General features: G+C 37.0%; 1 protein-coding gene across 3 annotated transcripts in view; it reads left to right on the top strand.

Annotated features, from left to right (window-relative positions):
• The window catches only part of TRIO (trio Rho guanine nucleotide exchange factor), a 244,329-nt gene that overhangs the window by 77,352 nt on the left and 141,803 nt on the right, over window positions 1-25,174 (top strand). For all 3 annotated transcript variants that reach the window (XM_077182117.1, XM_077182122.1, XM_077182130.1), the window contains exons 4-9: window positions 977-1,169; window positions 1,803-2,315; window positions 5,386-5,508; window positions 13,518-13,709; window positions 16,960-17,091; window positions 21,110-21,340. In XM_077182117.1, coding sequence (XP_077038232.1) covers window positions 977-1,169; window positions 1,803-2,315; window positions 5,386-5,508; window positions 13,518-13,709; window positions 16,960-17,091; window positions 21,110-21,340 — 1,384 coding nt within the window. The remainder of the gene's footprint in view (window positions 1-976; window positions 1,170-1,802; window positions 2,316-5,385; window positions 5,509-13,517; window positions 13,710-16,959; window positions 17,092-21,109; window positions 21,341-25,174) is intronic.

Raw genomic sequence — 25,174 nt, 5'->3', positions numbered from 1 at the left:
TCTAGAATGGCATTTGAATTAGTCACATCCCTGAAAGTGACTCATACTCAAACAATGGACATTTGGTCCTTTTTTGATAGTCTGCTGGGTATGATGCATTAGTTTTGAAATGTTTTCCTTCCTATGGTCATACTACAAGGTCACGTAGCAAATTCTGCTGGAAGAAAAGCAGAGTTTCTGGTGGTGGTGGTGATTGTCAGTTTTGATCAGTAGCAAGAACTAAATGTACGGAAGATATTGATGAAAAGAAATTAAATTTTCCATTCTCAGAGGGAGTGCTGGAGAATTTGAGTGTAAGGTCTGTCAACTTTTGGACAACAAAATTGAGCTCAAATTTTGTAGAAACAGATTGATGTGGTTTTCTTCCCAACCATAAAATACTGTGTTGTCCTTTAACTATTCACAAATCAATCCTGTTACAAAAGAAATTGTCAATAAATGGGTGTCTTTCCTCTACAGACTCTTAACTCTCAGATAAAATGGTTCTAAATCTGAGACAGTTTGAAAAAGTTGTGAAGTGGTAGGTAAGAACAATTTGCCATCTTCTGTCTTTTTAGAGGATCCTCTCAATCATTAGAAAGACATGAATATTATCATCAGTCAAATAAGTGTATGTGTGTTCTGAAGAGTAAAATTTAAAGGTACTATATATTGCTGCTTTAGGAAATGGTAGGTTTACTGTGTCTAAGGTGAAGGAGAAACAAGACTGGATGATGAATCATCATGAATATAAGCAGGGAAAATGAAAGTGAAGATAATGCCAGAATATCAACTTAGCAACAGATATAAAACTATTCCCCACAAGGAGTTTGGCATGGGGGTGAAAGAAGTGTCTTGAGAGGTTTGTGAGATTTGCTGTATATGGTCAGCAGTGAGACCCTGAGGAGACCACATTCATTAGACAGTGTGGTGCAGTTGAGGGTTGTGTTGGAAATTGAAACACTTGCTTGATAACCTTTCCTTCTGTTTTCTGCAGTGAGGAAGTATGTAAACGAGGATTCACCGTCATTGTAGATATGCGTGGGTCAAAATGGGACTCCATAAAGCCTCTGCTGAAGATTTTACAGGAATCCTTTCCATGTTGTATTCATGTTGCACTGATAATCAAGCCAGACAATTTCTGGCAGAAACAGAGGACTAACTTTGGCAGCTCTAAGTTTGAGTTTGAGGTAATTTCCCCTATGGTATACAAATTTATATTTATTTTGTGGTTTTAAATGTTCTCACTAATGATCAGCACCTTGAAAACTCTCAGATAAATTATATTCTGGCTGAAAGGAGAGGAACTTTAGACCAGTGCTAGAAGAAATGTGGTTTTCTTCATGTATTTAGGCTAGGTAATTGTGTATGTTGTTGTTTATATTCTTTTTGTAAGCTCAAGAAAGATTGAATTAGGTTTTCCCCCCCCCAATGATAAAAACTTAGGTTTTGTCTCTTTGTTATCTTAGTTTGCATTGTGGTCATATTTCAATCTCCAGAATCCAGAGGAAATCAACTGAATGAACCTTGCTGTTATCCTCCTGCAGCTTTGCAATACACAAAGTCAAAACTTAAAACAGTAATCAGAAGAGTGGTTGCTGTTTTGTTCTTAAATGTAGTGAGGTAAGAAAGAAATGTGGGAAAATAGCTGCAAGACCTCCTGTCTTCTGCTGATCTGAATTGATACTTGAAATGTGTGAGAAAAGTTGTCACGTGGAATTCATGAGCAAAATTATCAACTCTTACAAAAAGAAAAGTGAAAACTTGAAAATTGAAATTCATTTCAGTAACAGCATTTTTTTCTTTCCATTTTTATTTTTTAGACAAATATGGTGTCTCTGGAAGGCCTTACCAAAGTAGTTGATCCTTCTCAGCTAACCCCAGAATTTGATGGCTGTTTGGAGTACAACCATGAGGAGTGGATAGAAATCAGAGTTGCCTTTGAGGACTACATTAGCAATGCAACCCATATGCTGTCCAGACTGGAGGAACTGCAAGATATATTGTCAAAAAAGGAAATGCCTCAGGACCTGGAAGGTGCTCGCAATATGATAGAGGAGCATTCACAATTAAAAAAGAAAGTCATTAAGGCCCCTATCGAGGACCTTGATGTGGAAGGACAAAAGCTGCTCCAGAGGATACAGAGCAGTGATAGCTTTCCCAAAAAGAACTCTGGGTCAGGGAATGCAGACTTACAGAATCTTTTACCCAAAGTGTCCACCATGCTGGACAGGCTGCACTCAACACGGCAGCATCTGCATCAGATGTGGCATGTGCGGAAATTGAAATTGGACCAATGCTTTCAGCTCAGGCTGTTTGAGCAGGATGCTGAAAAGGTAAGGATTGGGCAAGGAGACTGTAAATGGCTGATACTTGACGGGCTTGAAAGAAGTACCAAGGGTAACTGAAAATAGTAATTTTTGTCTTTGGAGTTAATCACTAGCCTTTTAATGAGAAATAAGGGACTTGTTGATTGAGAGGCACTCAGGGTCTTCTGGAGTAAGGGGCATGGGATAGTACTTCTAAGCTGTAAGGAAGCTTTACCAAAGAAAATTGTAACTGCTAATGACTTCAAAGTGCTTATTTTGTTAAACATTTTTTCCAGGCAGATGCTTTTGTATGCAGCAAGTAAAGAAGAATGCTGTATACTTTATAAATACAGATGATTACAGACTACATTGGTCTTCTTTTGAGTGAGCTTTGGGAAGTGAGTGACAGGCAGTCAACTAAGCCTGAAGAGGCTGACATGGGGAAGTGCTTCATTGATGCAGGGTTTGAAGTCCCAGGCTAAAAACTGATGTATCTCTTCTGACAGTGCATATGTCATTAACAGGGAACTGAGTGATTTCAGAATGTTTCGGGCTAACCGGTCCCTTCAGATGAGAAAGCCCTTGATTGTCATGGAATTTGAAGAGGAAGTATGGCAGGCAGATCACTTTTAGATGAGCTCAAATTAGATCTATTTTCATGTAGAATGGTTTTGCAATCTCTTATTATTGACTTGTTACCATGGAACAAATAGCTTTAAGGAAGGGTGGGGATTTTTTCTCTGGGAGTAGTAGTAACTAGACTATGCAGTCAAGTGATATGTTTTTTCTCAGAGCTTGAAGTACTCAGATTTCTTGAAGTATTTTACATAAGATTGCCTGAACTGTATGAGACCAACAGTCCATGTTAAACCAGTGTTCTGCTCTCCAGCAGCTGTCACTAGCAGATGCATAGGGAAGAGTAAAAGCAGAACAAACATATAAAAACTTAACTTCTTCTTGCCTCTTTATTTGTGTTCTTCACCCATACTTTCCCTTACCCTCATCATTGCAACTCAGGGACTTTGTTTACACTACTGTAATGCTTTCCGCTGTGTTTAAAAAATAAATAATTTTTTTAAAGTACCATTTAAAAGAAATGTTTTCTGGATAGTATAGCTGAAAATAGTAGGGACATGTAGAGAGTTGGAAAAAAGATGAAATTATTATCTATTTCTAAAATTATTTAGAAAATAATGCAAGCTGTTGCTCTAGTGTTGCTCTTTCAGACCCAAATGCATTTTATCAACCTTGCAGTCACTTCATTACAGCATTAATTTTTCTGCATTATAGCATATCTTTCAGTACCATGTGAGCACCATCAAAATACATTTTGTTAATTTTCTCATATTTTATCAAATTGATTACATAACCTGGGTTTTAACACACTTCTTGTGAAATACTTCAGCCTGTAGGATTGACCTCTGTCCTGCCATGTGGTTGCATAAGCTCCTATCAGTGTTTTCTATGTTTCTGATTCTATATTAAAGTTTATATTGAATGAACATATCTTTCTTTTAAAACCAAATATTAGGCACCTCAAAATGATGTTGACAGCAGCTATTATACCTGGGACAGGTTTTCTCTCATTAGCCAGTAAAAAAGATTAAAAAGAAGGTTTGTGTAGTATCACAACTCACTTTTGGATTTAGACCCTTGCCTTAATCTACTTGCAGCCTGTATTTTTACTGCTTGTGTCAGATTAGATTTCACAGCTCATGACGTTTTTATCAGTGTAGGCCTGTATTTTACTGAAATGTGGGAATGGATGGGATCTTTGTTGGAAAGAAAAAGGATATTGCATGGGGAGAAATAAACATGTTCTTTTTGGAGGACTTGCTCAATTCAGTACAAGAATTTTGGACTGGTTCAGAAGAAGAGAATGCAAAAAAGGGACAAGGTGGGAGGGAATCTGATTGAAATTGCCCCTTTAAGCATCTGAAGGCAGCAAATTCAAGTGACCTAGAGGAGGATGGTCACAAGCAGTACCAGTGTATGTTTTGAATAATGTTCTAACACATTTTCACTGAGTTCTAGGTAAGAAGCTTCAAATTTTAGGAGTGTATCATCAACTGTCTCAGTTACCTAAACTTCAAAAGTTTGGTTTACAGTTCTTACCATATTGTGGTCTGCTTATAATTTGGTTTGTCATGGACTTGGGACAAATACTGGATTTGATAATGTTGTTCTCTTAGCCAGCATATTTGGAAAGCTCTTTAAATGGGTACTTCCTGCTTACTGCTGCTGTTTTTTCCTGGAAAATCTATTTCAGCTTATCCAGAGAGCAGGTGGTGTGTCTCTTTTGCTCAGATATAGCAAAGATTTCAAGACCGTTATGAGCAGGTGGGGTGTTAAACAGCTCTTTGCTGCGTTACCTGGTCTTTGAAAATTTTGTCTTCCAGTGCCACTGTTAACATACCTGTGTGCCTTCATTGATGGCTGTTGTCATATAAGGTTCCTCCTAAAATTTTTTTGAATATTAAAATATTCCTTTTTTCTTTTTAAAAACAAGCATATTTAAAGATTTTTCTTAAATTTCTCTGGAGGAAGGTAACTCTGTGCTCACATATACTTTTAATAATTCATCTAGAAATAGAATATTTGTTTTCAAATCTGCTGTAAACTTATGAACTAAAAATATTAAACTAGCTGCTGAAGTACTTGATCAGCATGAAAGAATTTATATTTAATTTCCATGAGTTGCCATTTTCATTCTAAACTGCTAAGCTGCTGATGTCAATAAGTGCTGACACTAGAGAATGTATAAGCTTGGCAACTCAGGGCTGTGCTCCAAGTCTGTTTGTTTACTATGACTTCTTTGTAATAATGAAGTTTGTGATTATGGCATTACAGTAGCTTGTTGAGATAAAACCTATAGTAAAGATAACAGTTACAGCCTCATCTCTTTGATCCAAAAAGACAGGTTTCAGCAATGATTGAGTTAAAATATACAGTAACTTACAATGGAAAGAGCATCAGTGTTAATTTTCATGGCCTTAGACTCTATATTCTGTGTTCATAGGTATCTTGCATTACTTGTCTATGATTTCTGCCATAACAAATTATTGAACTTTCTTCTTTCCTTAATATTTTTGTGTAGATGTTTGACTGGATCACACACAACAAAGGTCTGTTTCTGAACAGCTACACAGAGATTGGAACCAGTCACCCCCACGCGATGGAACTTCAGACACAGCACAATCACTTTGCCATGAACTGCATGGTAAGGACAGGCCTCCCTGCACAGATGTGCTGGCTGTTTGTTCTCTGTTAAGGTAGAATTTGTAAGTGCATAAACACAGATCATCCCTTCTTTACAAGTAGTGGAAATTTGGTTTTGAGCAGTGAGGTTATAAAACACAATGGAGGAAAATAAAAGGTACAGAGGAAGTGTAATAAAGCAACAAAATTGTTTTGACAAATGGCAGTGCTCAGCATGACCACAGCACCTCTCAAATATAAGTGTCCAAGCTTCTAGAACCTGGGATGTGTCTTTGAGTACTACCTTGGGTCTTGTACAGAATTTCAGAGAATCATGTGTAATACAGATTTTAGCTTTCCATTCTGAAAGAAATAGCTCTCAGGATCTTCTGAAGAGATTCCAACTCAAGCAAAAAGTTCTGAGAAGAAACTGAGCCTGGTATAATAATTCTCCATGGTTTCAAGAAGATATTTCTCATTTTCGGCACAGCAGAATGGATCTAAGATAATTTTTTTTGTCAAATATGATCAGTAGGCTATAAAAAAAATTTGGATTTTAACTGGCAATGAGAGAAAGCTATTTACTTTCAGTTTAATGAATTGCTGTTTGAACATGAGAACAAAATTCTGAAGTACATTTTAGATCCTTAACACATTGTAGGTGTTTAAATAACCTTGGGAGTCTGGGCCTAAGTCCAGTTCCTGTTTGTTAGATCAATGAAGGAAGAACACTACCAGTTTTGTTACAAATTAACATTCTTGGCAGTCCAAGGATGGGAATGGAATTAAAGTATGGCTGAAATAATGAACTCTTGCAAGGGGATTTTTTGGTAGAACAGGAAAGTGGCAAAATAAACTTACCTAGGTTATGTGTCTTGCAGAAGTTTTGGACAAACTAGTAAGGTAGCTCTTGTGTATCATGTAGCTGGAGGTAAGACAATAGGAGACACTGTTAGAGCAGACACTATTTCTTCTTTTGCAACTCAGATCTGTTTCCAAAAGTTTAAAAGAATTAAAATCAATATGAACTGTCTAAAAAGAGTAAAGCAAATGCCACTGAACTTGGCAATTAAGTTATGTAACATCATATATGGTTTTGACCATTAGGTTTGGTTCACAGCATGGGGAATTGCTGCCTTATGGAGCACCTTGTTGTTGTTGTTCTTCACTGCTCTGCATATGAAGTAGAGCAGAAAGAAACAAAGGATGACAGTAGGTGTCATTGACATGAGATGACTTTTGGAACTTAGTAATTTTGAGTGGCCTTCCACACAATTCTTGGGGTTGCATTCTAAAGGTTAAATTCTTCTGTAAGCCTGTCCTCATATTAGTCACTTTTCTTCAAACTGGGTGACTTTTTTATTATTTTTCCTTCTTTTAGACTGTTCAGATGCTATCAACAGTAGGAAGCACTTGAGCAATGCAGCATAATCCTTCCTGCTCTGTGTTTGCTATTAGTCTTTTCCTGTTAATCTCTCCTTTGCCTTCAGTTGTCAAATGCATTAATTACAGGGGATTTTTTTCTCAGCCTGCAAAATGTTTTCTTAAAACTTAAAAGGCGCAGCTTAAATTTGGGGTAAATTAACCTATCCAAACATTCAAAAGGGTAAAAACAAGCTGCATTTTTTTCTGTAGCATAGCCCCCCCAGCAGGGGTTTTCTGCCATGGAATAGGAAAATGTAAATTCAGTGTGATTGGTCCCTGATTTTGATTTAAGCAGCACTTGGATTATCTGGGTTTTATTTGGTTAAATGGCAAAAGCCTTTCATATAGATTAAGGGCAAAGATTAAACTGAATGTGACATAAAAAATGACGTGAACTGATTGAATTTTGGCAGACCTTATTTTTCATTAGCTTTCAACTGGAAAAATGTGGGGCAGTCTTAACTCCTGCAACCATGTTCAGTTTCACCCTGACCACTCTGCACATATGCTGTGTACTTAACAAGTTGCTGTTTGTTCACTCTTCCTGTCAGTGTAACTCATCAGTAATCAAAATGCATTTAAGGTGTCTTGTGTGAGTGCTCTAGCACCAGAAGTGAAATTTAACTTTTAACCTGTCTGCAACCATGTGAAGTGATTCACTGGGATGGAATAGAGGGAGGGAGAGAGACAACTATGTATAAGCTTTATTTATTGCAGGAGATTTTCAAGACTTTTCATTGTGTCCCTAATTGGACCTTAATAGATCTTGCCTTCTAGTCAATTTTCTTACGCTCACTTGAGGTAGGGAAGAACTATTTGAAGGATAAATGCTCCCCAAGCAACTAAATGCAACTGCTTGCACATGCTCATAGCTTAACTCTGATAATTGATGTTGCAGCTGCTTTTCCCAACACATTGTTGTTGTTGCAGGGCACATGCTCCCCTCCACAGCAGGTGCTACCCTCTGTCAATAGTTGGGTCTCTTATGTCCCCTTCCTCCCCAAGCAGCAGTTTGTGTCCAAGAGGTGGAGGGCAACTTCTGCAGCTGCTTATGCCAAACTTGGCTGAGAAAGAGTGACCTTTGGGTGAGATGCCAAAATTTTGATCTGGTCTTCCAGTCTGAAGCAAGCCACCTGGATGTAAACCATTGTGAAAGCTACTTATTTCCTGTCATGAACAAGAGTTAGTTACATCAAGGACAAAGAGGATTTGCTGATTTTTTAAAAAAAATTCTTGTAATGGCTTTGTGCCATTTTTAGAATGTTGGTTTTCAGTAAGAAGACAAAATAGTTGGAAGTGTTAAACCAAATGCTATAAAACAAAAAGGTAAAGAATACATCCAGGGAGGAGATTTAACTATACTTTCACCAGTTTCATTAGCAAATGGTATATCTAGGAATCTTATGTGTTTCATGTTGTTGCACTTTACAAGGTAGCAAGAATAAGTTCATGCAAGTCTTAAGCTAATACACAGACTGGGTTCTCACTGCAATAAATCTGTCCCAGAGAAAATCTGGATAGGTGTAGTGCTGTGCATTAAAGAGGGACATATATATGGTTGCCATGGATTAACACACAGGATGATGTGGCTAAAGGAACTACTGACTGAAGGATAATTCCCATGTAGGAAGGATAGATATGTGACTTCCTGTTATTGAATTTGAGAAGCTGTGCACTGACAGAAGTCAAGGCTGTCTCTTTATAAGGCAAGTAGATCCCATGTTCCATAACTGTAGGGAAAAACAAAATTTCAGTGATTCTGCTCTCTGAAAATGAGGATGGATTTTCAGTACAATTTTAAAGGTCTGCTTTCAGCAACAGTAAATTGCTGTTGTCAAGTCCTGAGATTTATTTGAGTTAAGCAATACTCAGTTTCAGCTTGACGTTCCTATTTGGGTGACTAAACCAATGCTTCACTTCTCAAAACAAGTTTTTAGCACCTTGTAAGGGAGAAACTTTCAAATAAGGCATCATAGGAGTTACAAGTACAAAGATTATACATTGAGTTTTTAAACAGCAAGAATAAAGTACCCATGATTATATGATTAGTCTGTCTTGTATGGAAAAGTGGAAAAGACTGATTTTGTGTCTGTCCACTCTTTTTCCTGCCATTTTCTATACATCTGCTGAGACACAAGGAAGACAAGAAGTCATGTGAAATATGGGTAAGGAGGAGGATGTCGTCTGCTTGAACATTTTCTGCTCTTTTTGCTAGATCAGATGGCCTTGCTTTCATTACAGTTTAACTGTGCCTCTCCTTGCACTGAGGAGGGTTAAAATGCTTGAAGAGTGATGCAGGCTAAATGAAACTTTGTTTGGAGAAAGCTGACACATGCTACTATTAAAGGATGTGCTATGACTGCTTCTTGTCTCAGTGTTGATAGGACCATGAGTAAAAGTTACATTTGTTAACTATAATCCAAAAACTCCTATCTCAATTGTAGGCGTATTGCTAAGTTGATTAATGTTCTCAGAACAGGCTGTTTGCATACACTAAAACATTTTATCAAGGTAGTAATCAAATCCTGAATGATATCCAAAAAGAGAGTGTCAGAGATGAACACTGGTGAGAGCTTTGGGATGTTAAAATAAAAGTATGAACACAACAATTTAATATCCCCAGGTTTGCAGAGTTAAAAAGATGTCTTGCTCAAATCCAGCCACAGGGACTGGTACAAATGAAAACATGAAGAAAGTCAGGTGAGGTAAACTCACCTTTATCTTAGAGGTAGTGTAATTATTTCCTTCTCCTTTGTACTGCTCACATATTTCACCCCTGAGATTCTTTTTACTTTAAATATGTGTTTTTGTAACTATACAGATTTGTCTCTTGAGATAGGCTAGAGCACCATGTGAATTCTAGACTGCCCTTGGTTCTCAGGATTTGGGCAAATGAGTGCAAGACCACAGGTGTACATCCCTAAGAGAATCTTTATGGTGCCTGAACAGTTAATGCTTCGACACAATGTCTGGATGCCACCAGCCTGAGAATAGACTGAAAAGGTAAAATGAGTTCAGGCTATTTTCAGCTTCTGAGGAGCACTCCAAAGTCAGCAAGACTAAATAGAACAGGCTAACTGTGCAATCCTTAAGAGGGAAGAAGCAAGTAAACAGATTTTAAAAAGCAGTCAGTTACTGAGGTGTTAATACAGCAATAAGTATGTTCATGTTAATGAATCACAAACTAAGGGAACAGACAGTGGTGTTACTGAAACAAAGCAAATCTTATTTCACTCTTGGTACTTATTAGGGTAGCTGAACTTCAGATTTTTAAAGAAAATGCTCTGATTCAGTTGGTCCTACTAGAGAACTAGTTCCAGTTTAGAGCCCCATGCTTAGTGCTGTAATGGGAAACATACATGAAAGCGATGTGGCTGTAGAGAGTTTGGAGGCATGGGCATTTACTATGATTAAGTAAAGGTGGGTGAAAAGTAAAGAAGGAAGGAAAGTAATGCTGGTGTTGCACTATATAGTCTTGCAGTAAGATTCCTCAGGTCCACTGTGAAAAATGTAGGAAAGAAAATAGGTATTTGAAGAAAGTTGGAGTGAAATTATGTTGCACATGTTCCAGTGCTGATAGCAGTGTTTAAATGGTTACCTGTGAATATTTAGAGGATCCTTGTAGTTGAAGAACATGTTAAACACTTTCCTTAATTGCCGCTTGGATGTTGCCAAGTTTATATTTTTTCAAGGGAATAGATCAGGTTTTACCTTAGTTGTCCCACATCCCTTGTTGTTGAAGTTTGTATTCCCAAACTGACAGTTTTACTCTTGCTTCAAAAATACGACTAGAAGAAATGTTAAGAGAATGTGTAAATCATTAAAGCAGGTGTTAATTCATACATTAATACTACACCAAGTTTTGGTGGTCATTTATTTGTGTGTGAGGTGGCAGATGGTTTGAAAATGCCATTGCTAAATTGATGGTATCACACTAAAATAGTTCAAGCTCACTACAGTCTATATAGAGACGCCAGTTATGATGCTTATGGACCATGTCAGTGAGTTTGATTGCATTTAAAACTGAATGCCTTATAGTCTCTGTGTCAGAAAACTGCTGTTGGAAATCTTGGAGCTAAACAAACATTTTCTAAACGGATCTGGGAAAATCAGGAAATAAAATGGAACTTTCAGGTCACCTGCCAGCTTTATTTTGTGTGTGCGTGGCATAAGTTCAGGTAGCTGATAGGCTGTCACCTTTTTTTTCCTTTCAGGCACACGCCAAAGAATAACACAGCTCTGTTAGGCAACTAATCTGTATTGCTTTGCTGAGCAATGCCTTTTTTTATTTGTATACTCTCTTAAGAGGAGAAATCTGCAATGAGGAACTTTCCAGATATCGTAAGGTGTCCTTTCCGCTTCTGGCTAAAAAGCATTTTAGAGAAGACAATCATGCTAAGTACGCTTGTATCGTAACTAAACACTTTATAATGCAGTGACTTAAATTGTTCCCTTTTAAGTCTTGTTACAATAATTGTGTGTTACACAATTAAAGAAATGCAATCTCGCATTACCCTTTCACCTTTGAGACACTTGATACACATGTAGAAGCTGCAGATGGTGTAAATGAGGTCACTAAAGAAGACTATCAGTTATTGCATCCTAGCTGTTACTTCCTTAACTAAAACCAGGTTGTAAATGCATACAATAAATAAGATGCCAGTCTCTGGTAAATGAGCAACAGCTCACTTGTAACAGCGTTTCTTATCTCTCAAGCAGTGTGCAAAATATGCAGTTGTCTTATAATAATGACACTGGCATTGCCTGTCCTTGTAGGAAATGGAACAAAATTTTTTGACCTTCAAAGGTGAATTAAAGACAGTCTGATTGTAGTGGGTTGCTATTAGAGATTCTTTTCCTCCTTAACTAAATCTATTTCATTTGAGTCATTTCATTCTAAAATACTGACACTTAAAACTTCGGTAGATATATCATGTAGTGAGGTAAAAGGTTTAGATTATTTTAAGTTGTTTTTTGGGTTTTTTTGTTTGTTTGTTTTGAGGCAAGGAATGTGGTGTACATAGCTTGGAAAGCGTTCAACTGTCAGCATTTTAATTCATATTCATACTGCTATAGGCTGTATTCGTCCAGACGTGTGAAGACTGATTGCCATGGGAAAATGAATGCATGTTAACCACAGCTCAGTTTCAATTTGTTTTTCTTCATGTTTATAGTGCTGTGTTCATTTTTAACTGCTGCTTCAGAATTTCCAAAATTGCTTTATTATGTTACAGAAAGAGTTCAAATGGCAGTCTACTATAGCCTTTATTCTTTTCTCTTTTGGCACTTGTTTCTTCTCACAACTGTAAAGACCATCTAAGGGCTTTCTGTATTCGTTTAGCAGTCTTGCATTTATGCTACATACACTTTTAGTAGGCCTAAATGCTCTCCAGTCTTTTAAAATTTATTGGAAATAGCAGATTTGTAGTCTGTACGGTTGTTTGGCTGTGCTTAAAAAGTAGAGCATAGATGTGTGAGATAATGGAAAAAAGTAAGAGGTAGTATTGTGCAGAAAGGAAAGACAATCAACTGTTGTGCTAGTTTAGTGAGCAGAGCAGCCTGAGCTGTAGGCTGTGTCAGGTGTGCTCCTGCTTGCATACATGCATACTGTTTACAATCAATAGGGATCTGTCCTAATTGCCACTCAGATGGGTCTGGACAGTGAAGCTTGGAGGAGCTGTAACACTTGCTCCAGCCAGTCAGTGTCAAGCTCTGGGCAATGGCTGGATGCCAGCAGGTCATGGTTCCACCTGACTTGCTCAATGTCTGGTGGTTGGACTAGGTAATCTCCAACCTCAACAATCCTGTGATTCTAGGAACTTCATTCTAGATGTATGGGAGTCTGCCCAGTTTGAAGAAAGCGTCAACTCCGTATTACACGTATGTAGCTCTGAAAGTGTTACTCAAAAACTTTTTGGTGGTAAAAACTTTCATTCTTGTTTTACTTCATGGGAATCAGAAACTCTTGATTGAAAGTTAGATTGCCTAAGAGCCATCAATGACTTATGCCAGTATGCTAGAGAATACTTCTGATCTTGGTCTTTGTCTAATTTTGAATGCTAGTTCTAAGGCAGCATAGCAGCAAGAAAATAAAATGTAAAACTGTTAAACTTCTTGTAGCTCAGAATTCTTTATTTTGTTTCTTTAAAAGTTACTTTTGAAGTTGATGTAAAGGTTCACAGATGTTGCACACTTGCATATTGTGGATGGATCAAGAACTTAGTAATGATACTTCAATTTTCCTATATTGTGTGTGTCTGACTATCTTGTTGACTTGAATGTCTGTAAACATTTTTATTCAGGTTGTTGTAAAATATGATTATTTCTTGCTCTTTATTGTAATAATGTGTCTTCATGTAATATAAATTGGCTTAGGCTGATTGTTAACATGAGTTTTAGACTGATTATTTAAAGTCATCATTCTCACTTGTCAGTTATGGATAGACTGCTACATTATACACCTAGATGCCAAAGTTTGGCATGCATAAGCTTACCGAATGAAACGACTACTGATCAGTACTGTAATAAAGTAGAACTTTCTAGGAATATGCTTCTGTATTTAATTGGTCTGCTGACTAGAACTAATTTTCCCCTCCTTCTCCACAGAATGTGTATGTAAACATAAGCCGCATCATGTCAGTAGCAAGCCGCCTGATCGAGTCTGGTCATTACGCTTCACAGCAAATCAAACAGATTGCCAGTCAGCTGGAACAGGAATGGAAGGCATTTGCTGCAGCCTTGGAAGAACGTAGCACGTTACTGGACATGTCCTCCATCTTCCATCAAAAAGCCGAACAGGTCAGTAAATGGGGAGAGCATCAACAAAAGTTTATGTCCTGGAATGGGAGTTGTGCAGTTTGTTTTTGCTTTGGACAAAAGTGCAAAAAGTGATTGAAAAGGTTGACAAGAAAGCCAGAATATTTATTTCTGCCAATTTCAATACTCAAACAAAACTTTGTTCTCCTCAGTTTAGCCCATTGGCCTTAAATTTTCCATGGCTTTGCCTACATCAGTGCAAGATGAAACAACCAAATTAGCTATATGAATAAAATGAAGTGGACTGAAATGCTTAAGTATATAAGGCTTTTAAGTATCTATATAATGCCTTTTCTACATCTAGAAGCTGTCACTTCTTCTACTGTCCTCACCATTCAACTCCCATCAGTCCTTGAGTGTCAAGATTTAACTCATGATAATTACTTTTAGAAAGCATAAGTTGAAGTAGCCTGAAAGTTGAGAAGTTAATTAACTGCCTTCTGAATCTGAAATTGTGGTGGGAGAAGTTTACTTAGTATTCCATAGGAGATTGCTGCTATGCTAAAAAAATATTTTAGCTTTAGGCCTATACCAATTATTTTAATTAAGTCATTAACCATGTGTAACTGCCAGAGAAGAGGTATATGCAGGGGAAATAGGAATAAATATCCCCAAGTTAATAATCTTAATGGCAAAAGCATGTTTTGTCCTCAAGGGAGTTCAGTTCTGAAGGAGTTGCTCTGTGTGTGCAGTTGAGTCACCCACTGATCTTGTAGAGTGTCTGCTCTGGGCATCCCTGGTGTGTTCGGAGAGCAGAGGTTCTTGGATGGGTATAGCTGGTGTACTGTATGTAGATACTTTTCTTTCATTTTGCCTTGCTAAATTATATCCAAGGAAAGGTCTCATGTCCGATATAACTTTAATTTGGAATGAATGAAGGAAGCATTTGGGCACTGGAAACTTCAGAAACAGAGAGAGGCAGTACAGTTCATATTAAGATATTCTTTCACTGATTTCTACTTCATGGATATTTAACTTGATAAATGTCTAGACATTAGAAATGGGAGTGTATTAAGATGCAAACTTTCATTATGTTAGTGGTGGCATTGGCTTCATGTCCTTAGACAGACTAATATAATAAAATGATGTCACTGCAACAGGTCCTTTCAGCTGGTTTTACAGAAAAGCTACATAAAAATGAGAATAAAGAATTGTCTTCTGATAGAAAAGTTGGCAGTCAGCTTGCAGCTTTTGATAGACACAGTTCAGTACCTTGTCAATGTTGATGCTTTTCTAATTACTTGGGTCATTTGGGTTTGCATTTAAGCCTTTGAGCTATACTTGCAGGACAGAGATGAATGAAATTTGAACAGGTAGGTATACCTTGACTCAAATGTGGTTAATAAATTATGCTCATCAGAAGTCAAGGGATTAAATTTTTTGTGTGATTGTGTGCTGGGCAACTATTGCAAGGGTCAGTGTTACCTTCTTTACTACTAAATATAAGTGTAAACAGACGGAAAGATAAAAATGAGAGAAAATAGTGCAACATCTGCTGGGATTAATGTACTTTTATTTGCTCCTCCTTGCAGTTTTCATTTTATGATGAGCTGCGATGGATTGCCCTAGTTGATTTGTAAGATACCTGCCTGTGATATATTAGCTGTTCCATTAACAGTGGAGAGCAAGTTCAAGGATAGAGGGTTTGGAATGTGAGGAATGACCCCTTTAGAGACTGGTGACGCTTGACCTACATAAAAAGATTAAAATGTAGTCAGCCCAAGGAAAAAACTCACCCTTCTTGAATGCATGTTTTCTCTTGCAAGTGACAGATAAGTGTCACTGCCTCCTGTCAGGCACAGTGAAGGCTGTACCAGCTATCAGGGCCTGCTCACTGGTGCACATGGAGCTTCCGTTAACGTTCAGTGCTTAACCTTAGAGATTTTTTAAACTGGCCCTTAGTGAGAATTAAAGTATTTTAGAGCTACGTACTCCACCACCCTTCTGCCCAGCTGTCAAGCAATAGAAGAGTACCAGAAGTGATCTATTAATTAGTTTTTCCTCAAAGACTACTTGTGCTCCAAGAATTAAGATATGTATGATGAAATAAAAGGCTTGGTCTCATAACTTTTGAGTCTCAAACTTGATATGAATAGAGGAAATTTACTTTACAGAGCTCACATGTGTTTGGCTGTACTAGGCTCAACACTATGAAAACTCCTAGAAAAACAGATTGTTTTTCCTCTTTCCCTTCCTAGCATAACAGGGGTATAAAATTCATGCCCCCTAGCTGCGAAAAAGTAAGTTGGCAGAACTTCTGCTGTGCATATAGCTGTGATGGCAGTTTCTTATTTATCAAGAAAGCTTTGCTTCAGAGATAAGTTAAATTGTCTGCAGAAGAGATTTCTGTTGCAGTATCCTCAATTTTCCCTGAAGGGCTTGACTCAAGCAGCTATGCTGATATAGCTGTGTGCTCAAAGTTCAATGCTAGTCCTAAGAGACCTCTGCTTAAGTTGTAAATCCCTTACATGCTTGCTGCTGTAGTAGCTTGCCAAATGGATTTAGTGCTTCTCTGCACATAGAAGTTAGTTCTTTGGGGACTGAGGTGTGAATTCACTGTGCCCTGACACTGCTTTTCTTCCTTGATAACCTCTTTCCAGAAAAAGACAACTATAGAGTATTTCAGTGAATAGTTCACCATTAATTCTTTGTGTGCATGTGCAAAGTAACATGGTTTTCTCTGAAGATTAAAAAGAGGTGAGGTGATAAACCTCATGATACCATGAGTATCTGCACAGGGAGCTGATGGGTAAAAACCAAGGGTCTGGACTTGAAAGCTGTAGCATGTTTTACTTCCTTGTGTAAACAAGACCTTAGTTGGCTTTTGTGTTTTTGAAGTGCTAGGTGCAGGATGAAGGCAGCTTCTTAGCTGCAAAGTCAAGAAAAGGAGCAAGAGTAAACTTGAAGCATCAATGTTGCCAACAGTTAAATTGGTTCTGAAGACGGCCAACATCTGGCTAAGCCTGCCTGTCTCCTAACAGCTCAATGAGTTTGATACCTAAAAGCACAATTTTCAGATACCTAAAAGCACAAGTATAATCAGACTTGAATATTTCTTTCTATTCTGATAAAAATTTCTGGTTCTTTCAGAGAGAAATACTGTAAAGACTTTTTGCTTAAAAGAAGCCTTTTCAGTGTGTGTCATGCAGATGAATGTCCTTTTGGATGTTACCATCATGTGTGTACTTAATGGTAGAACCCGAAATCAAAGCCGAATGTTTCTTTGTTGCAGTACATGAGCAATGTGGACTCATGGTGTAAAGCCTGTGGTGAGGTGGAGCTTCCCTCAGAGCTGCAAGATTTAGAAGATGCTATCCATCATCATCAAGGGATCTATGAGCACATTACTTTGGCTTACTCTGAGGTCAGTGTTTTGTTTGTTTCCTTAGATAAAATTGTGTTGTGTTAAGTTTGGATCATGATTCAGTAGCACTTGTTGCATTAGGAGTTAGTTGGAAACTCAAGTGTTGAACTTCTTTTTAAATTTTATATAGATTTTGCTATTGTTGTTCAAAAGTGAAGTGTTAAAGTCCTCCCTGTGACCTTTGGAAAGAAATTAAAAGGATAGATTTAACCATGTGTGGTACAAGCAACCCTTGGAGCGCTAAAGTACGAAATATGTTTTAATTTGCATTTCCATGTTACTGCCTTTTAATAGCAGTGGGATACTATTGTTTAGGCATTTACTTGAAGGGAAGTTAGCTGGGCATTCTTTGGGAAGGTATTCTGTTGGCATGGATTTCTCTAAGTGTATTTTGAAAATCCATCTCTGAAATTGCCTCACCAAAAAACCTTAACTACCAAAGGATGTTACTTGAGAAGCCAGAAGGTAATGCATTTAGTCTCATCAACCTCACAGACACTTAAATGAGCTAAGGATGCCTATGTAGTCAGCATTTGTAAGATTAGCATATCCTATGCTGGTGCTCTAATCTTGGACTCAGGACACACTATTGTCACTATTTCTAGTAGTTGTATTTACAGCTTAAGATAAAAGATAAGAAAAGATAAATTTATTCTGAAGGTGATCTATAAAATGATGACTCAACTATCCTTTTTTTTCTTTCAAATTTGGAGTTTTTTGTTGTGTGTTACTTAGCGGAAATCAAATTGGTATTCACTATTATTAGCTAACAGTATTTTCTACATTTCCTGTTTTACTTGTCTTTCCTTCTTCTGTCAGGGTTGTTCTCATTGTTGGGTAAAATTGTTTTTGCTATTCAATTGGACTGATCTTGTTCTGGATTAAATACAGTAGTTTTGTACTGAAATTCTCTGTTTGGTTAAATCATGGTAAAAATGATCAGGTGACACAGGATAGCTTAGGCCACAGCTTGCACCTGTCTTTAAAAGGAGGTCATGTGGGTTTGAATTAATGGTTGTGATTTATACATTACATTAAAGTTAAAACTACTTTCTGATGAACCAACTTTATTATAGGAAACTGAATCCTAAGTCAGGTCACATTTCATTCAGCAGTAAGGGAGGGTAAGTTTAGTGCTGATCATCCATCCTATTGGTGGTGTATCAAAACCGGGTTTTTTTAATACCTGACAACTTAGGGCCTGCATAAACTTTGTGACCTTGAGTTAGATGGCCAGAGTTCATGAATTCTCATTCTTCTGTGTAAAATACACATTGATATCCCTATTTTTGCTCTATGCCACACTGCTGTGTCAAGTGATCTAATGACATACTATCACACCTGATAATATTGCAGTTTTACCTACATGTAACTCTTTTAACTCATTCTTGAAAGCATGTTTTGTAGTAATGTTTCTTGTCTTCATTATAAACTTCATCATTAGGAGAGACAGAGACATAACATGATTGTAACAGATTTATGTGGAGAGGCAGTCTGGGATGCATGCTTCATGAGAGTGCAGCAAGGGAGGAGGAAAGCTAGATTTCTCAAGAATAGTGGTTATAAAGGGCTGAGGTTGAATTTTTTCTAGCTGGTTCTGTTTGGTTTGAGTTGGTTTTTTGTGGGTTCTTTGCTTTTTGTCAGGGATGTGACTGGATGAGCCTGCTGTTAAGTGTAAATAAGTACTGTGGATTAGCATGTTAAATAATGTTTGCTTGCTGGTGATGCATAAAGAAAATAAATTAGACTGGTAGATTATAGGATTGCTTTGGGACGTACCTTGGAAGTTTATTTAGGATTTCAAAGCTGTAGCTTTTGACTTTGGGCTAGCTAGATATTTTAACAAAATCTTCACTGGTACTCCTCAAAGGAAAAAAAGAGTACTAAGTGCCTTTCTTCTGATTTCTGGTCATTACTTTTCCCCATCTGGTAAAAAACCAGTTTTGTCTTTAGCAACCAGAATTAGTGCAGAAGGAATAACTGTATGTGTATGTACAACTTGTGTTCCTCCTCTGGGCAGAAGGTTTTATTTTGCATTTTTCAAACGTGCATTCGTTTTTGAAGATTGATGGAGGCGTCTTTCTGTGTCAGGATATTACAGCACTATTGCTTATCATTATTAGATGTATGACTTCATTTCTATTACAGTATGGAGCTCCTTTTATTTTGTGATGAATGAACAGTGGGGGAAGAGAGAGCAACACTTTGGGAATCACAACACTGTCATTCATTTTAGATTGCAATGTCTTGACAACACGGCTTAGTTGTAAGGTAGAAGACAGTAATTTTAAGAAAGTAAATGCTTTTAAGACTAGACAGTCTGATTTTACTGAGGGTAATTACTGTATATTACTAGTAAAGCAATTTACTAGCTTACAAGATGAGACAACTGGTATGCCTGAAAATCTGACAGTTGTGCCTTAAATGAAGTTATATAAATAAAGTTATACATCTCACTGAAATCTTAAGGCAGTCATGCACTAGGAAGGAAGAAAATTTTAGTGTATTAACTCCAAAGGAAAATCTGTGCAGTCATTTGTTTTGTAAAGCTAAAAAACTAATAGGATCAAGGGGCTGTCACAGTTACTTTTTTTCACCTAGATTTTATGGACTCTGAATGGATAATTGAAGTCCATTATCTTGAAATACTTGAAGGACTTACTAGATAATTCTTCTGGATACAAAAAAGAAAAAAAAGATATCATTGTAACTATGCTATGGACTATGCATTTTTTTCTGCTGACCTGACTTTACTGGAGCTAATTTCAGAAGTGAGCATCATTCTCTGTGTTGATACTCATTGCTAAAATGAAAGAGCTTGAACTGAAACTGAGAAATAAACTCCCTTGTAGCCTAATTATCAGAAAAGAATTTTCATTTGGATTTGTTTGACTACTGAATAACAAATTTAAAATGTGTCTAGACTTCATAAAAATTGTTGAAAAGAGCCACTGGGGGAAGGCCTTGGCATGTTTGGTGTTTCTGTAGTGTGGATTTGATGGATTCAGGCTATTATTTATACTTGTGTCTTGTGGTTTCAGATGATTTTTGTTCCTGCCTGCTAGATGAGCTGTTAGAAAAGTTCTTTGCAGGTAGCACAATGATAGTGGATTGTAACAACTCTCTGAGCTTCATGCTAAAAGTGACAGGGTAAACACCAATGAAAAGTGTTTTTAACACCAGATGTTGATAGTGATCAGATAAGAGAGGATTTTTGCTTTTTAATTAGCATGCAAGGTAAATCTGGATATTTCTGCTGTGATATAAATCAGAGAAGACAACAGTTAGAAATGACAAATGCTTCCTGTCAGTATCAGTAGTTAAAGACATTTTGGAAACCAGTATCTTTCTGTGCTACACGGAAAGGGTTTAAGTGATTTAATCAGAATTAAGTCTGCCATAACAGCAGTTTTCCCTTGGCTTACCAGTAGCAGTAATAATTTAGAAGTTGTAAGTTGTGTCAGATTGAATCATGTACTAAGTTTTATATCTGCTGGTTTAAATGTATTTGTCAAATACTAACCTACAGAAAGTAACCTCCCTGTTCACCTTTACATCAAATGAAGAGGGAGATTGTTTTGGAAGGCTAATTCTGGACAAATGCTTAATTTTAGGTGTTTCGTTGACTAGGGAAAGAGATGAAGAATATTTATTCAAAGTTAGATTCAACCAGTTTTTTCAAAAAAGCTCACAACAACAACAAAAAACTCAAACCAAACAAAAAAATCCCAAAACTGAAGGAAAGTCATTCTTAAAGTAATGAAGAAATGGAAAGAAAGGCCGTTATTTAGAAGAGTGATACTTGTTAAAATTATTTTAAAGAGAAGGAGAATATAATTTTTTTTTCTTTCCTATAACAGCTGCATGTAGGTATTAATTTCTGCAATATAACAAGTCTTCATCATTGCTCCCTGAGTTCTTGAAGACATTTAGAACTGGGAGAAGGGTTGGGATACCAAGTAGAAGCCCAACAAGCTTTTGGCAAGACATGTAATTCTTCATCCTTTCTGGTGGTCAGGTGAGCCAAGATGGGAAGTCACTCCTTGATAAACTTCAGAGACCTTTGACTCCTGGGAGCTCTGATTCCCTCACCGCATCTGCCAACTACTCCAAAGCAGTTCATCATGTCCTGGATGTCATCCATGAAGTGTTGCATCACCAGCGCCAACTGGAAAACATCTGGCAGCATCGAAAGGTCCGCTTGCACCAGCGGCTTCAGCTCTGTGTTTTTCAGCAGGATGTTCAACAGGTAGGTTTTGTTTCACTTGGTCTAAATGCCTTTGTATTCTGTCAGCCTGATTGCACTGACAGGTGAGTTTTGACTGCTAATTCCCATGTTTTTTTGTACAACAAGTGAATAGTTGCATGGGGTTGACTGAATGATACCAAGTTCTGTGTATTATCAGAACTTGGCTATTGGCTATTATGGATAAAAATTGTAGTTGAAAGTTAGTTCTACTTTGTATTGTTCTGATTTTAAAGTAATTTATTTACTTTAAGTTATATATGATGAAAAAGATTTTTAATATAGGCAGCTGTTCTCAGTTTATGCTGGAAGCTGACATTTACATTGTGGGTAAAATTCTGGACTTGAAGTGTCAAAAAGGCTTCTTGTTGTAACATGCAAAAAATTAGTAGTGTTATTCTGTAAAATTTTGGTTTTAAATCCTCACTGATAATTAATTGACTTAATAGTGTTTCTTTAAAACCCGAGAGTAGTTATTATAAAAATTACAAAAATTACAATTAAAAAAAAATTTAATGATTATAATTATAAAAATTACAGATGAGATTACTTTCTGATAATAACACTGTTCTTGAATTAATTGTTATTACCTGCTATTTTTTTATTATCATGACAATATCTGTAAAAGTTAGTAGTTACATACAGGCATTAGTATCTCTGACGCACCTTTGAGTTTTGAAAGTAAAACAACATAAAATTCCTTGGTTGATGGGTTTTTAATAAGCATAAAATGTTGGCTTTGAACTTCAATTAACAGAGACATGAGTAATTTATCCTTTAAGAGCTCATCTTCATAAAAAAGTAAAGATGGTCAGTATTTGCTGATCACGGTCTTTCATTTCAGTGTAATAGTATCCACAAATCACAACTTGTGAATGGAGTTTTTTTAGATAGATAGCCATAGTTCTGGTTAAACTAATCTTTTTTCATCAGAATTAGTTGCACTTTAAGCTAAATTTCTTGTACTTTTCTGTTTCAAGAAGATACTGGATGTGAGCAGTTGGGAGTGAAATAACTGATTTTCATCATTTACACTAGTTGAGAAAGGTAATTTAGGCAGATGGTGGGGAGACTGAGCAATCCTGATAACTGAACTTTCTTTGACATCTGGTGACTATCTCTTCAAATAATTAAAGAAAATAACTTAATAGAAGATAGACTTAATAGAAAATACTTAGCAGTAAATTTTGTAAAATCTTCAAAACTTTATAACTTTTTTTTTAATCTAAAAAGAAGCATACATTGAAAGACAGACTGTTATCCAGATTGTCAATGCTGAGATGTGACAAAGGATGTAGAAAGGCCTGAAAGTATTAGCTGACAAAAGAGTAAAAGAAAGCAGAGGGGATGTTATGAATGGTAGCAAGGGCACAGAGAACAGAAGATTCCATTCATTATGCCATTGTCTAAGTCCTTGAGGCTCTCCATGAAGATTACAGCATAAGTAGTGGCTAGTAAGGAGGGTCCAGTGCTGGTACTTGCATGAGTAGTCAGTGAAGGGCCAACCCAGAATATGCTGTGATTCTGTGATGAGGCACAGCCCACAAAGGAATCACATCCTAAATTGAAAAGGCTTTGTAAGGAATCTTCAGAAACTGAAATTAACACAGTAGTTTGATTTTCAGGGGAAAATGTAGGTCCTCTCAGCAGTCTGGTGCCAACAAGTATGGATTGGATGGTGGAACTTCCTCCTCTCGTTTGAATTGAGTTCAAGTAGGACCTACTTAGGCAATCTAGGCCAAGGGGTCTCCTGAGGTAATTTGCCAGGTGCATAATTCAAGTTTCAGGCCTGTAGGCCAGGCTTTAGGCAATTTATTTCCTGGGGGAAGGTGTTCATTAAATGCTGCAGAGAGTCTTACTGTACTGCTCCTACTCTTTACTTTTAATATCTTGGGAGTCCTAAAATGCTTGTAGGAAATTTTCATTTTCTGTTCCATCCTAAATCATGGCTCTGGGTGTGGAGGAGTGAGCTCTCAGACTGCTTTGTTCTTTGAAGATGGCAAATAACCCAGCATTAGACTCAAGTCATTGTGCAGTCACCACCAGGTTCTTCAGCAAGATGCTGGATTTTCCTTCTCTGTATTGGACTCATCAGCCTTTGGAACTGCTGCATTTAAGATGAAGTAGTTGCAGATTTGAAAAAAACAAAGTGGACAACAACATATTTTTATAACTAGTATCAGGAATGTGCTATCCAAATAATGGATGTGGATTGTGAGTACACCAGAAGTTTTCAGTGTGAACCAGTTGACTCGAGAATGTTGATCCACATTGACTTATTATTCAGCACTTCATGCCTTACCTACTGGTTGGAGAAATTTCTTTCATCCTGTTTATGCCTGTGGTTTCTTTCTATGCTTTGCAAGACAGACATTGAATTAAGGTAGCAAGAGATCCTCTTGGCACTTTGAAGCTGCAGCCTTGTGCTTAATGCACATCTTAATCAACCATATGCAATTTCAAGCTAGATCTGTGCAGAGATGCAGCCCTTGCTTGCTGTCTTCCTAAGCCCTTCCCTTAGTATGCAGTAATTACCACTGTCAGAGATTTAGCTGTCCTTTGGTTTATCTCTGTAATGGCTGTTAATTACTGAAATGTTGCATGTGGAAGTATAGCTCCTTATGTTGCTTTAACTTAACTTGACAGATATGGGGTATTTTTGGCACTGCATTATGAATTACGGTGTGAATTTTGGTCACTGTTCCCTTTCATAATTCAGCTTTTCATACTGGGATTTCAGTGCAGGTCAATCTGTAGGACATTGACCATTCGACATCCATACCAGACAGACTACTCTAATAGCCACAGCAGATGTCTTTAAAGATTTTAACTCCCTCAGCTTTGAAAATTTATCTGGGGGAAAAAAGTGACCTCAAATAAAAAGATTATTTTTTCTTGCCAAAAAAAAGGGAAAACAGCTTTATCAGATCATCCTAATTTATCTGAGCAATGTCAGTTTTTCATTTGAATACTCAATAACACCATTCAATGCATGACATTACTTTGGTTTGAGGTATTAGTTTAATTTATATCCAAGACAGTTCTGGAATGGTTTATGTAGAGCTCCAAAGCAACTTTCTTTCTAAAATACTTGAATTTTTGTTTGCTCATTCTCTCTTTGTTCAAATGTTAAAAAAACTCACTTAAGATTGATTGAGAAGATAACATGAAAGCATAACTATTGTGTTTAACTAACTATTACTAACTATTGTATTTAACTAACTAACATACTAACTATTGTCAGTAAAGTTAAATGTGGTGGGGTTTTTTTTCCATTTCAGAATAAGCGGCCCTCTTCCACTGTTTATAGTTAGTTTGCACATAATGGCAAGCAACCAAGAGTATTGTAAGTGAATCTGTAACTGTCCTTTAGCATGAGTCTGTGATTTCCTCCTCCTCCCTCTGCTGGATTAATGAAATAACTCAGTTGAAGGAAGTGTTAAGTGAGTGACAGAGTGGAGTTGGAGGAGGGAATTGGCCATGTTGAGCTGGTACTTCACTTTATGTTACTTCCACCTTAGAAAGCTCATTGGGTTTTTTCTTCTGTCTTGCATGTTCTTGTATACTGGGAAGCTGTTTCTAGTGGAGCTTTCCAAATCAACAGAAACATTGTGGTGGTATCTTGAGTACACCAAGAATCATCTGCTGATCTTTTGAAGCAAGTAGTAAGGAAAGTAGTGCATGAAATAGTGAAAGTAGTAGATAAGAAGTGAATTACAGAAAATCTGAAATTTGAAATGTAAAAATGTATGACAGTCTTAAACTGAATGGAATTCTGAGTTTGTCTTTAGGCAGCAGAAACATGCTGGGAGATCTAGTTCGCAGTTAGTTTGTCTA

The sequence above is a fragment of the Agelaius phoeniceus genome, chromosome 1 (genome assembly GCF_051311805.1).
Source record: "Agelaius phoeniceus isolate bAgePho1 chromosome 1, bAgePho1.hap1, whole genome shotgun sequence".
Lineage (NCBI taxonomy): Eukaryota > Metazoa > Chordata > Aves > Passeriformes > Icteridae > Agelaius > Agelaius phoeniceus.
Note: the sequence above shows the minus strand (reverse complement) of the source record. Positions and strands in the feature narration are given on the sequence as shown.